At 37.5% G+C, this 15475-nt stretch overlaps 1 protein-coding gene across 3 annotated transcripts in view; it reads left to right on the plus strand.

Annotated features, from left to right (window-relative positions):
* The first annotated feature begins 343 nt into the window (after nt 1–343).
* Nucleotides 344–15475, plus strand: part of PAQR9 (progestin and adipoQ receptor family member 9) — a 29210-nt gene continuing 14078 nt past the window's right edge. For 2 of the 3 annotated variants that reach the window (XR_014175610.1, XR_014175611.1), the window contains exons 1-2: nt 344–3592; nt 14385–14520. Coding sequence is in view for 1 of the 3 variants with exons in the window: in XM_081955891.1 (XP_081812017.1) it covers nt 2152–3591 (1440 nt within the window). In the remaining 2 variants the exon portion in view is untranslated. Of the gene's footprint in view, nt 3593–7764; nt 7845–14384; nt 14521–15475 lie in introns of those variants that run through there. The other variant, XM_081955891.1, reaches the window with a different exon arrangement.

Here is a 15475-nt window from a genome sequence, read left to right on the forward strand (position 1 = left end):
GCATCTAAATCACTGAGCCTTTGGAAACAGTGTAGTTTAGATATTACATTAAACTAATGTTTCCCAACCTTGTAACTTTAAGATGTGTGGATGCCAACGTCTAGAATTCCCAAGCAAGCCTGCTGGCTAGGAAATTCTAGGAAATGAAATTCACCCAATTGAAAGTTGTAAAGTTTGAGAAACACTGCGCTTAACAAAAATGTGATTTGGTTTGGGCTTATACAGCTAAGAGAGGGCTGTAAAAGCACTGTGAAGCAGTATGTAAATCTAAGTGCTATTGTTATTGCTATAGCTTAAACAGAGTGGTGCATAAAATGAAAATTATGCCTCAATAGTGCTTGAATCCAACTCTGTTTATTCAAACAAATCATAATTTAAATTAACAATTGCTTAGGGCAATGAATGTAAAACAGCTCAACACTTCTGTCCATCAAAATTTCTGGGTCTACTAGGGATGTGTTTAGTCAACTCAAATCTCCTTTTGTAAATAATGTTCCTGTGCCTTTTAAAACATTTTACAAACATACTTCTATACATACACTTTGTATCTTCACATTTTATTTGAAAACTAATTAGTTATATGCCTTATCTTATCCCAATTATTTCAAAACTGCAGTGCAACAGTCCTTGTTCACTAATCTAAAACACTTTGTCTTTATATGGTATGCAGACAAAAATTCAAAATCCAAAGAATTGGCCTGTATCCAGATAATAGGTAAAGGTAAAGGTTCCCCTCGCACATAAGTGCTAGTCATTCCCAACTCTAGGGAGTGGTGCTCATCTCCATTTGAAAGCTGAAGAGCCTCCGTGGTCATGTGGCTGGCATGACTAAATTCCGAAGGTGCACGGAATGCTGTTACCTTCCCACCAAAGCGGTCCCTATTTTTCTTCTTGCATTTTTACATGCTTTCAAACTTCTAGGTTGGCAGAATCTGGGGCAAGTAACGGGCGCTAATGAACCATTGAATTCCAACCATTCTGATCAACAAGATCAGCTTAGCAAATAAGCCACCACGTCCCTATCCAGATAATAATCTTATTAATTAGTTTTTTTTAAAAAAAGCTGTCAATACAAGAGTTTATTTTCTCTCTCTGCTAATTACATCACTGCACAGCTGATAAATGTATCATCTGATAAATGTATCATCTGCCTAAGAATTATCAATATGATATGCACCACTTTGATAATCAAATGTATCCCATATGGCATTTTGAATCCCATGGGACTTACAAAAGTAAGTTTACACACAATTCATTTCTATGCCAACCTTTTCCACAATTTAAAATAGTATTCAGTGCCAGCCCACAGGTTAATTAGAATATAAGAATTCTTTTAGCCCAGAATACTGGGGTGTGTTTTGACTGCAATTAAATTTGTATTTATATAAAAGGATTTATTATGTCATTGTGTTGTTTGTTCAAACTGCTTCTGTGTTCCAATATTGAAACTTGCCCCTTGGGTCTTTAGGGGCTTTTGCTTGTTGTCACAAGAATTGGTCACTACAAAGCAGAAGTTGCAATATATCATGCCCATTATATCCAAATGAATTATCTAAAAATAGTACTATACAAACTTAATTTGATGTACCGGGTTTTCCTTAGATTATTTCTTAATAAATTCATTTTAAAATGCTTGCCTTGTATTTTAAAATTCGGGATTGCCTTTTGTTAAATCCTAAAATGCCAGTGTGTGGTTTCTTTTTTCCCCTTGCCAAAAACATAGCAGTGTTCAAATATCCATGCGAAAAGTTAAGGAATATACGGTGGGATTTCTTTGACCGTAATTCTACCACGTGTATTTCGAAAAAGGCCCGATAGGGCGGGGGCGGAGAGAGAGAAAGGCGGAACGTCCTTGTCTTTGGAAAGAGCGGAGCGGCACTGCAGATTGGCTCCAATCGAGGTAACGACCATTAAATGTGGCTCGGGTGTCTTGAGGGAGGCGGAGGTGGGAAAAGGGGTCTTCCCCGGATCTGAATTTTAAGAAACAGAAGCCGAGAGGGGCATCTAACGGGCCACAGCAAGCCATGACCCCATCGCGCCAGGCAAGACTTGAATAGCTGCAATGCTCCCCGCCGGTTCTCTCTGCAGGAGCTACCGCTGGCTGGCTGGGGTGAGCAAGCTTGCTTTTCCTCGCCTCTTGTCCTTCCTGTAATGAATGATGCAGGAGAAAAAAGAGGAGGCGGTGGAAGAGGAGGAAGAGGAGGAGGAAGAAGAGGGGGAGGCGGCTGCCACCGCCGCGGCTGCTCATCTGAAGCACAAATCGTCTGCAACTCCAGTTCCAGTAGGAGGAAAAGCAGCTTTGCCGCTATGAGCTTACATCACAATCCTAGCTCTGGCTGCTGCCGCTTCTCTGGGCAGCAAGCAGGCGGGCAGCATCTCAGCGAGGCCGGAGGGGACGACCAGCGGCGACATCATCACCGGCGGCAGCAGCAGCAGCCCGAGACGAAGCGGAGGACGATGCCCGCGGTTGGAGGCGGCGAAGGCCAGGCGCCCCCTAGGGTTGCCCCGCCGCAGCCGCCCCCACATTCCGGCCGGCCTCTGCTCTCCGCTTCCCTGCCCTCGGTCCGGCCCTCCGTTGGGACGCTGCGTTGGGACGAAGTGCCCGACGACTTCGTGGAATGCTTCATCCTGTCGGGCTACCGGCGGCTGCACTGCTCGGCGCAGGAGTGCCTGGCCTCGGTGCTGCAGCCCACCAACGAAACGCTCAACTTCTGGACCCACTTCATCCCTCTGCTGCTTTTCGTCGGGAAATTCTGCCGTCTGCTGGTGTTGCGCGAGGCCGGCGACCTGCCTTTCCATCACCCTGCGCTGCTGCCGCTGTGGTGCTACGCCTCGGGCGTCCTGCTCACCTTTGCCATGAGCTGCACGGCCCATGTGTTCAGCTGCCTCTCGCTACGCCTGCGTGCCGTTTTCTTCTACCTGGACTACGCTTCCATCAGCTACTATGGCTTCGCCAGCACGGTGGCCTATTACTACTACCTGCTGCCCAAGCTGAGCTTGTTGGAGCCGCGCATGCTCAGTCGCTACCTGCAGCAGCGCCTGGGCTGGCACGTGGACTGCAGCGCGCCCATCGCCGCCTACAGCGCGCTGGTGCTGCCGGTCGCCTTCGCGCTGGCCGTGGCCTGCACCGTGGCCTGCTGCAGGAGCCGCTCCGACCGATGCGCCTACCCCTTCGCCATCCGCACCTTCGTCTTCGTCATGCCGCTCAGCATGGCCTGCCCCATCATGCTGGAAAGCCTCCTCTTCGACCTGCAGGACCACAACCCCACCCTCTTCCTGCACTTCTACCGCCGCTACTTCTGGCTGCTGGTGGCTGCTTTCTTCAACATCAGCAAGTTCCCCGAGCGGATCCACCCGGGCCTCTTCGACATCATCGGCCACAGCCACCAGCTTTTCCACATCTTCACGTTCCTCAGCATCTACGACCAGATGTTCTACGTAGAGGAGGGCTTGCGGCACTTCCTCCAAAGCCCGCCGCCCACCTCGCCTACGTTTACGGGCACCATCGGCTACATGCTGGGCTTGATACTGTGCCTTGCCCTGGTCATCCGGAGATTTTTAAATGGCCCAGAGGTCTGCAAACAGGAATGAGGTACCTTCAGGGTGTTTTTTTTTGTTTGTGGTTGTTGTTGAAGTTTTTACTTAAATTTATCTGTGGCTGCTGCTTTTGCTACAAGAATCCGCGAGGTCGGCTCTTCCTAGGTAAAGAAAGGCCAAGCGCTATGGCTGTGCCCGGATCGAACTCCTTTGAAAAACGGCTGTTTCTTTCGAAACAAAAACAGGTTTAGAAAAGAAGAACACCTAGGCCACCGTTCTATAGGCAACCTTCTATTTATTGCTGCTTAGCATACAAAGAGAAGCCATTCTAGAATTACAGCTTGAAATCTACGATTTGATCCTTATTACATTGTTTGTAAGTAATCCTCCTTCTCTGAATTCCATTTAATGGACTCAAGATCCTGTTGTTGTTTTTTCCAGGGGAAATAATATGCATAGACAATGTGAATACTTGCTGCTGGTTTCAGTCTGACTACTTGATGGTATTGGTTAGTTAGCAATATACAATAGATCTGCACTGACAAACAGTTGTTATTTAAGATCTGATTTGCATGCAAATCTTGGAATTTTATGCACTCAGTAATGTGGGTATATGTGTTTTTTGAAGTAATATAACACTGGAATTGTGTTTTTAACAATTTGAGATCTGTTTTTGCATTCACAATCTTGTCTCAAAGACAAAGATGGGCATACACATTTCTTATAAAGATTTATTTAAATGACTGTGAATTAATGTAAAGACAGGTTTGATCACAAGTTTCTGGCCCTCAGGTGAGAAGAAAGTTTACTTGTGATATATCTTCTCTGATTGTTGCATAAGGCTCCTTTTGTAAGATGCTTTGATTCCTATATATCCTGCTGGTTTGTTGCTGACCATTTAAACAGAACAAAGAACTACAATGTCATCTTTAGAACAAATATAGTGACAGGATTTAGCCATAATCCGGTGGCATGATTTTGTTTTAGGTGACCATAATCTGTGACTCCATTCAACAAACCATGGTTAAGCAGCCCTAGTATGATGTATAAATCTAATAATTGGTTTGTACATTAGAACCAAGGTAGGAATATTCGAATATCTTAAATGTAGGCCTATGCACCACCAAGTTTAAGAAACTTTTCTAATTTGTTTACATGAGAAACATGGAATTGTTTCTTCTAAACAAAGGAATGAATTAAAATTGATCAGAAAGAGTATTTACAACAATAAGAGTGACAGTTGGCCTCATTTCTGTTATGTTGGGATTTATAACAGCAACAAATTTGATGCAAATTGTAGACAACATTTGAGGTTTCCGGAGAATATTATAACTACGGTAATAGATGAACCCAGGATAGCTGCCATGTCTTTAAGAAAGGGAATGCACTTTCTTATTGGTGGCAATTGTTATCTCAGGACTACATCTAAAATATAAAAAAATAAAGGTTTTGATGTGTAATTCATTAGTAAAAGTTTGACAAAACTTGGTTGCATACAGAAAAAAAACCCAAAATGGTACTATTTGAAGAACAGCAATGTGAAAAAAACCTAGTAGATTTATTATGGCTTGTGGTTTTAAGTTCTAAAGCATTTATTTATACGTGCAAAATCCTGATTGAGATATACACAATAGGTATATAACATGTCACGCTTATCTGCAGTTTCTAGTTTGTATGTGGTCCTCCAAAGCCGTAACTTGGAAATCAACCATTCTCCCGTAAATTTATACCAACAGCTTTTTTGAGATTTTTATTCCGCCTTTATTAATTTTATAAATAACTCAAAGCAACAAATGTACCTAATATTCCTCCGCCCACTGTTTTCCCCCACAACAACCCTGTGATGTGGGTTAGGCTGAGAGTGAATGGCCTAAAGTCAAAAAGCCAATTTTTCATTCTTATGGTAGACTTGATGCTCTTGGTTTCTTGACTAACATCTTAAGCACTACATCACCTTGTTTTTTAAACTTCAATTAATATTGTTATTTTTTGTTTGGTCCCATTTAGTTTTGAACTACACATTCTCCATGACATTCAGAAAATTCCTCAGCACCAATAACCATTGTGGAAGTACAGTGATAACACTGACTACCTTATTTCCCTGAAAATAAAACCTCCATGGATAATAAGCCCAATTGGGCTTTTGAGAGCATGCGCTGAAATAAGGCCTCCCTCAAAAAATATTGCAACACAGCAGCAGCCATGAGGTGACCACGCTTGCTGCCTCCTACACCTCAAAAATAATAAGACCTCCCCGAAAATAAGGCCAAGTGCTTATTTGGGGGATCAAAACACAGTAATTAAGATAACACTGGCTAATTAACCACTTGCCACTTTTTCAGAACACCAAGAATCTGCTTTTTGAGGCAGCTGCTTCACTCTGCCTAATAGCAGAGCTGGCCCTGTCTATAAAGGCATGACATTTTTCTACTTGTGGTTTGGATATAGTAACTGAGATTGCATTTAAATTGCTTTTTGTGGGGTGATTGCTTTTTGTTGCTGGCCTTTTTGTTTTCAAGGTTTTAGGTATCAAACATTCCTCCTTTATCCTATAAAGATTAGTGTGATCTAATAATTGTAACATTTAATTCATTCATTATATAACGGCCATCCTTCAAAGTTTAAATTACAGAATTTATTGCTATAGTAACCTGGCTTAATTTTTGAACTTTGTATTCTTCCCCCATCCTCTGTGTGCTTCTTTGATCAGATGAGGTATCTGGGCAATATGTAGGAATATGCACTGTTCTTAATATTATGGCAATGTGTTATTTATTATCCAGTTTATTGGCTACTTGATATTGGGGCATTGTCTACAATGTACCACAGGTTGATAATCCAGGGCTTTTGGGGAGAAAAACAGGTCCCTTTTCTAAAATGGGCATTTCCCTTTTTGCAGAAGATGGACATAGCCCCTCCTCCTCCTTACAAACAGGAACTTTTTGCCATATAGAGGTAGTCCTCGACTTACAACCACAAATGAGCCCAAATGTATGTTAAGTGAGTTCTGCCCCATTTTACAACCTACCTTGCCACAGTTGTTAAGTGAATTATTGCAGTTGATAAATTAGTAACCCAGTTGTTAAATGAATCCTACTTCCCCATTGACTTTGCTTGTCAAAAGATTGCAAAGGTCAACCAGTTGCCAAGCATCTGAATTTTGATCACATGATCATGGGAAAATGCTACAAAGTTTGTGACTGTGAAAAATGGTCATGTGAGTTTTTTCAATGCTGTTTTAACTTTGAACAGTCATTAAATAACTGTTGTAAGTTGAGGATTACCTGTATCTAAAACAACTCAGTGTTATACAATTGTGTACAAATTTTGTACAACTGTTTAAAAATTGCAGCATTAAATCCTGAAAACTTTTTATTCTGCAACAAAAAACCTCCAAAGAATCTCCAATGTGGACTGCACATTAGCATTTTTGACTAACAATAATGTATAAGAACCTAGAACCACAATCTCTTCTATTCTAATAACTGGTTGCAACATCTGGAAGATTATGAATGATGACTATTTTCTGTCTTTCAAACGCTTAAATTTTACTTCAAAATATTACGAGCTATTTTGCTTACCATTTATACCTTTGTGCCCAACAATTATTTTTGTTTTATAATTATGCATATAGTTGTGTTAAAACCTATTGACTGAGAGCATCATTTATACCTCTAATGAAATGGTGCCTATTTACAGGTAGTCCTCAACTTACAACAATTATTGAGTCCAAAATTTATGTTGTTAAGTGAGACAATTGTTAAGTGAGTTTTGTCCCATTTTATGACCTTTCTTGCCTCAGTTGTTAAGTGAGTCAGTGCAGCTGAGACGTTACCCGGTTGTTAAGTGAATCTGGCTTCTCCATTGACTTTGCCTGTCAGAAGGTTGCAAAAGATGATCACGTGACCTGGGGGACACAGCAACGGTCATAAATATGAACCAGTTGCCAAGCATCTGAATTTTGATCACATGATCATGGGGATGCTTCAAAGGTCATAACTGAAAAATAGTCACAAGTCACTTTTTTCATGCCATTGTAACTTTGAATGGGCACTAAATGAACTGTTGTAAGTCAAGGATAATCTGTAGTTGTACTGTAATAGAATTATCATGTTTTATGACTTAGGATTTGTTTTATTTTACCTTTTGATTTATTTTAACATGAATATAAGCTGTTCCTCAACATTTCTTGTCATATTTCTAGTTCCTTAATCTTGTATCTTTCAGCTTGAATTCCATTTCTCTAGCAGCAAAAGTAATATTCGTTTTAGTTGACCTGAATGAAATATTCCTCCAGTAAATGCAAGTATAGCAACAGTCTTGAAAATAGACGTTTTGATATTAGTTGAAGAAAAATGATACTTTATTCCTTTATTTCTTTCATATCATTTCTCAGTTTATGTATTGTTTCCTAATTCTTTGTATTGTAGTTCATGATCCTCAAGAGCAGGGATGTCAAACTCAGGTCGTCACGGCAGCATCACATGACGTATCGGGACTTTCCCCTTCCTCACTATAACGGGTGTGGGCATGGCCAGTGCATTACGCATCCAGCCATGGGCCGGAAGTTTGACAGCCCTGCTCAAGAGCCTTGGTGTGTGTGTGTGTGTGTGTGTGTGTTTGTTTTAAGATTCTGGTTTACAATTTCATACTGGTTTTATGGATAAAGATTGCCAGTCTCCAAATGAAGAAGGCTAGAGCACTATAGTCTATTGTATTTTTAAATTACCGCAAGTTGTAATAAACAGCTGATTTTATTTTTGATCAGACATTATGTCAGTATTCAAACCAGATTTTAAGGCTCTAAGATCATTCCTTTTTTATATAGGATCTATAATTCCAATACTGCATTAGAACTATAATGGCATAATATGTGTTTTTATGTTCTAGTGATTATTATACTGATTATTCTTCAGTAACAGATTCTCATCCATTGAATTGAGACATTATAGAATATCTTCATAGACCAATTGTACACAAAGAGCTATACCAGCCTAGAGAGATTATCCTATATACAAATACATTTTGCAGATCTATTTTATCCATAAGTGTTTTATATCAGTCAAGCCATCAACTGTAAATAATCATCACAGTAAAAATAATAAGTAGAATATAAAGTAGGTAGCAGATATTAAATCCCCTTAAGATCAAAAACTGATAAGATAAGGCAAATGTAGCTAATTCCAAATAAAAAGGCAAAACTATGGTTTAAGTTAATATTCAAACTATGATTTATACCGACCATGATTCAACACTACACTTATATCAAATAACTTTATTCCCTGTTTTTTTGCAGTTCTCCAGCTGTTGAACATGCAGAGAAGTTAGTGCTTATTTGAGCAATTCATACAGTGTATGAGTTATATCTATGTTTAGTTTCTCTCAAGACTAATTTTGCCCATTGTCCAAATTGCATTTTGTCCCTGTAGGTTTTTGCAATGTTTTTCTTGATTTCTAAAATATTTTAAATGTGGTGATCTGTATGATCTCAGTTATCTAAATGTTATTTAGGTATAATACAGCCCAAATAATAACAATTGTAATGATGTGCCATTGAAATATTTATTTGGAAGATAAAATTTCAAGCATCCATTTGACAATTAAAAAAGGCAGGATCAAATGGAAAAGGCCCAGAGTTAGTGGTCTTTATTTTTTTAGAGGGAGAACTGAGTTCTGTATACAATCTAAATTTAAAGAAAGCTTTTAAAGTAAGTTATACAATTAGTTTTTCATGTTTATCAGTTGCTCTGTAAGGGACATACTGCAAAGCAGAGTGAGATTGTAGTGAACAGTAAAAATACATTTGATCTTTGGACCATGTGATGTCCTCTATTTATAGTTCAATTACAGATAAAAGTTTATGGTGGTGAGTTGGTGCTAGTTATCATTAGAACTGTTGATTTTATTCTTCCCACTTTCACACTTACAGATTTTGCTCAGAAATTTGATTTGCATACAATGTATTATTGCTTCTTGCTGAAGCATGCTAATAATCCAGGTCCTAGTTATAACTTCCACTTAAAGTTATTATGATTTACTGGATTTATCAGAGACTAATAATTCCATTCAGATTAATTTTATCATCTTAATTTTTTAAAAAAATTAATTACTTAAAGCCCTATATACTCCATTGCAGAATTTCTACGTTGAAGTAAATGATTCTTTTTAGTCTGCTAAAAGACATGCGAAGAGCATTAGCAGATTAATTAGCTACTTAATGATAATTATTCATCAGCATGGACAAAAAATAAAGACAAACTATAATGTGGAAACCAAAATTCTTGCTTGGTTTCTATTTGTTCAAGTCAGTATTTCTTAACATTTTTGAGGACATCTGGGAGTTGAATTCGGCAAAACGTAAAGTGCCAAGGTTGAGAAACACTGGTTTAAGTCCATAGCAGAAACATTGCAACTTATTTGTGAGCAAGAACCATTGCCCCAAAAACAAGCAGACAGAAGTGTTTTCCAGTTATTGATTGGTACGTGCAATTTCCAAACATCTGGTTTGCCCTTGGGGATTACTATGGGCAACAGTTTTACATTGCTTTAGTAATGTGTAGTTTAGATTGTTTCTTTCTGTAATATGTCCAAATTTTCCACTTTGCTTAAGAAAGTTACGGAAAGAAAAGTTGTTCAGTGGCATAGGAAAAAGAGGGCATTCATATTTTAAAAATGATCTGTAATTTTAAATAAAATGTCTTAAGAAGGCATAGAAAAATAATCAGAAATAAATGAGGTTTTCTTTTTTTTTCAAATATTGATTAAGAGACACACTTCCATGTGCAATATAAATCAGCTACAGCTTTTTTAATTGTAATGTTTTAAATAATATATTTGTGTAAGTTAGTTGCTTTGGGTTTCTGTCAAAAGAAAAAGTGGTATACTGAATTGAGAGGCAATGAGAGAGAAGAGTGCCCCAAAGTACTATTGAGAGAGAAGTGATGAGAGAAGTATTGAGAGAGAAATGAGAAAGAAGTATGCCCCAAAATACTATTGTATTATTGTATAAAGTGACCTTTCTACATTCATACAATATTTAGAAAACAGCAACCAATTAGCATTTATTTAAAATATTAAAAGAAGCCACTTTAAATACAATTGCATAGTGACTGAGCTTCAAATCATTATAGTCAAAGGTATTTTCAAGAAAGTAATTCAAATACCACTGATCACACAACACTTTTTTTAGAAATAGCTTTTCTGAATGGTAGAAACATAGTGCAATTGAGGTCAGAAGGACAAAATACTATGGGGGAACTTTAAATATCCTGAAATATTGAAAGCTGATATTTAAAAAAGATCTGGGGAGATTTGAAGGACAAATGTGCTGCAACCAATCGCCACAGAAGAATTTGAATTTATGCCAGGTTAAGAACCTGGATTTCAGCCAGTGATTTCCATTGGGCGTTGTAAGAGGAAATCCAGAGTATTCAGGATCTCATCACTAGGTGTTATGCCAAGCTTGCATTTTAAGAGTATTTTAATTTTAATTGTTTTATACATGGTATTATGTACATTATTCTTGCTGATTGTAATATTTAGTGAAGCAGCAGCATACTTGTAAATGCAGTCTCTTCTGAAGAAGAAAATGTGGATCTTTTTTGCTTTAATTCATAGGAGCCCAAAGGGAATTTCTTCTCCTTCACTAAAATTAGTGGGGACTATCCTCTCTTGTGTAGAATTAAAAATTCATTTGTGTGCAAATGTAATCTTCCTTATTTTCAGAATTTATAAAAATCCATCCATATTTGCATAAATAGTTAACTGTTTGGTTTAAGTTTAATTTTAGATATTTAGTTTTTTTAATATTTCTTTCTTCCCCTAAAGCTAGCCTCCTATAGACAGTGTGAAAATGGTAAATGTGCAAATGATGTAACCTCTCTTGGACCTATATCATTTCAAGCATTAGATTTGCCCTTCTCAAGGGAGGGAGGATGGATGGGTGAATGATATGCCATCAAATAATTTTTGAGTCATAGTGACCATTTATATTTTCTTCATGAAGGTCTGTCCTTATCATGGTCTTCCAATGGTACACTCATTACCATTGTAACTGAATTCATCCACATTGCTGCTGGTCATCCTTTTCTCTTTCATTGCACCTTTTCCAGGATTACAGCCTTTTCCATGAAACTGAGTCTTAACATACTATGTCCATAGTAGGACAATTTTAATTTAATAATTTGGAGAATTGTAGTAGGCAAAAAACTGCAGATTATAATTGACTGTGTTTCTCTAGTATGGGAAAATATGAATGCTCTACTTCCCCCCAGTTGAAAATATGGAATCCATACAGTAAGTGCCAATGCTTTACATTTCTCATTATCACTTGGGAGTAGGTTGTGAATAACCACAGAGATGGTCTATTTGGATTTGATATCTCCTTAAACGTATTATTTCCTTGCTTACATTATTTTAATTCATTTGGGGGGGGGGGATGCATAAGATGGAAACTTTCCTAGAAGCTAAGTTTCACTATGTTACTGAGATTGGAAAATTGAAATTGAGACTTCTTACTATTAACTACATCAACTTACATTATTTGGATACTTGTTTATTATTACAGTAGTCTTTAATACCCTTTTTCCTAAAGAGCCACCTGAAAGGTGTCTAGCAAAACAAGAAAAAAACACAAAGCAATTTTAAAATGCACTTTAGAAACCCTTCAGTAAAAATCAAGAGGTGAGACTCATACTTAGGAATTAAGCGCATGTCATTATTTTGGAGTAATGAAAAATAATTCTTAAAGAAGAGGTTGTATTGCAATGGAAAATAAGTAATCTATTTGAAGTGTTATAATTCCTTAAAAGTTTAATTAATGTACTATAAGTGATAAACATAATAATAGAATGTCTCTGAACATAAAAATATCTTTAGGGAAAAGTGTTTCTGTTGTAATGGGATCAAATCATCTTTGATCTTGAACAAAATTATTTCATACAGTGGCTTTTGTGATATGAAAGTGGTAACCCACTAATATAGGGTATTTCTGTGGGCTATTTCAGTGTGCCTTTCCTGACTGCTGCCAAGCCTGCCTCTGAGTGGGGGCATCCTCAAGGACACTCTCCTTCAATTCTTAGCAATTAGGTTGGTTCATAATGAGACAAGTGATCTCTTAGACAGCAAGTCCTAAGCCTGAAAAACAATTAGCAAACCTAGAACTCTTTCAATATTTGTGTGATATGAGTTTGATAGCCTGCAGCTATTAACAGACTGGATGCCAGACTTTGTACCAGTGCAAGTTTTGGGATTTTCTTCAAGGGTAGCCTTGTATAAACCACATGTCAAATAGCCAGAGCATGGCTAATTTCTATCAAATCACATCCTGCTCAGGAATAGTTGCAGCTTGTGCACTAAATATAGATGTTCAAATGCTTTCCTTGATGCCAGTACTTTCTGAAATGCAAAACAGTGTAGGATCAAGAGCACTTTTCAAGCTGTGAATTGACTTTTTCTGGTGGGAGTACAACCTTTTCCAGAATAGGCTGAATACACAGTTTGGTGCTAGGGAATTCATTACTAATCCTTGTATGTTGATTGGTGTGATGATTTCTTTTTAAATTTTTCTTTAATCACTTTGAAATCTTGATGTTGGAGTCTGCTGTGTTTTTGTCTCTCCTCTTGTCATAGTGAGGAACATATTATATGTACCATGCCAGTATCTTCTCATTTCAATGGGAGTTCTTGATAGTCAGCAATATACAGTAGTATCTGAAGAGAACTTTTTATAGTTAGAGGGTCTGTGTTGCATTGAATAAATACCATACAGGTTTCTGCTGCTGAAAGAACTCAAAAGAACTGTTGAGATTCTCAAGTTTATCTTTTTATCTGGTATTATGTTAAGTGTATATTTATATATCACTGTTATTTTTAAATTTCTGTGTGTGAATCTGAATAAAAAGCATGCAAATACTCATTTTTGTTTTTGAAAGGTTTTCTTCTCTGTAAAGTTTTGGTTGCTAATAATACTGTACTGTAAAAAAATGATGTGCAATTTTTCACAAAAGAAAAAAATTCGAAATAAAATTGCTTCTGAAAAGAGTTTTTAAGTGATGTGTGTACATGTGATTTTTATATATGAGTATCAGAACTACTAAAAGTTATTTCCATAACTGTTATGTGTAACTTATGGAGAAATTGTTAAGAAAAAAATAAGTATATCTTAATAATATCTTAAATTATTTATAATGGCTAGTTTATGGATTTTGAAAGGCTCTGTTTTTTAGTATAACTTACCTGAATCATTTGTTTCTCAGAATATACAGTGAAAACATATATTGACAAAACGCTGTGACACAAAGATTTTAATAACTTTAGAGGTACTTAGAGTACTGTGGTTTTTAAAAGTTCCATATTTAAAACAAAATAAAAATCCAATTTACCACAAATAAAAAATAGGCTAAGATTTAATATTGGGGGGGGGGGGGTGGAGAGAGAGAGAGAATGAGTGAATGAGTGTTTTGGAAAATCAATGGGTCCAAGTTTTAAGAAGCATAAAATCTGATTGAATGAGGAAGATAATCAATTTAAAATTCTGCTGTGTTTATTGACCTCCTCAAAGAATGCTTTTAAAAGGTTGAATACCAAATTTCCTGTGTTCATCTTGTGAGAAATTATAGATTGTATGAGCCAGTGATTTGGTTATGTACAGCTATAGCTTCTTTCTGGTTTCAAGTCACTATAAATGTTAACAAAAGTTTGAGGAAATAGTTGTTGAAATTGTAAATAAATTGTTCAATTTTGACATAGAGGGCCTCTTTAACACCTTTTTCAAAGCAGTGGTCCTCTCTGTCCAAAATATAGACTTTGCTGTCTTCAAAAAAGTGGCCTTTGTCTTTTAAATGCAGATGGATTGCTGAATTTTGTCCTGATGGAAAGAAAAACAAGAAAGTCCAGTTGCTTCTTGAAAAAGCACCTTTGGGACAACTATGACTGGATGACTGAGAATCTCCATAGACAATATACTGGAGACTACTTTGCCAAGTAAGATTCTATCAGTCAAGGCTGCATATCAAGAGAGGGCTTGCTAAAGACCTGCCCCCATGGGAAGTGAAGAAGCTTAGACTAGGAATGTGGCTTTTTCAATGATAATAACAATGAGGAATATACAGTTCCCAAATATGTGATTGCTCCTATCCTTCTTGCATTTCAGAAGGTGATTAAAATCAATCCATTCTAATGGGTATTTAGACCCTAGTATAATTTAAGATTTTGTTTATTATATAACACATTTTGCATTGTCTGATATTCTAACTTTCATTTGTGTATGGACAAACACACACACACAGATTTTTTTTATAGAAAGTAAAATAAGTTTTCCGCCACCTTTTAATATTGTACCCAGCATCACAGCAGCCTGTCATGGAGAGTTTTAAGGGGATGATTTGAATTTCAACTGAAAACTAACTGTCAAGCAGAGAAGCTCCCATATCAGTGGTGATACATGGGCATAAGAAAAAGCAAACTTTACTGCTTGAACTGCTATATTTTGAATGAGCTATAGTTTTAAGTGACTTTCAAGGGCAACCCCATGTGGAAAGTTTTTTATTTATTGTTAAATTTATTTGCTGACCATCTCATATCAGGGGTAGGTTCCGGCTGCTGCTATTGCTGGTTCGCTCAGGGATGCACTTCGCACACATGCATGCTTGATGCGCACTATGCGCTCATACACAGTACTAAAAATGCTTCTGCACAGAAGGAAAAAATAAGATGGTGGTGCCAAGAGAACCGGTTCGGGGCTGTGGCAGGCCGAGTTACTACCTACTTGACTGAACCAGGCCGAACCGGTAAGAATCCACCTCTTTCTCATATCCGATGACTCTGCAATGGTCTAATTGTGAGATGACCAGGTTGAGACGGATCATCTGAAGGACTTCTCAGTCAAGAAAAAGGTGAAACTTTCCACAAAATGAACTTGTGGAAAGACCTTCTTGAC

This window comes from Natrix helvetica, assembly GCF_964273705.1.
Source record: "Natrix helvetica genome assembly, chromosome: 5".
In the NCBI taxonomy this organism is placed as follows: domain Eukaryota; kingdom Metazoa; phylum Chordata; class Lepidosauria; order Squamata; family Natricidae; genus Natrix; species Natrix helvetica.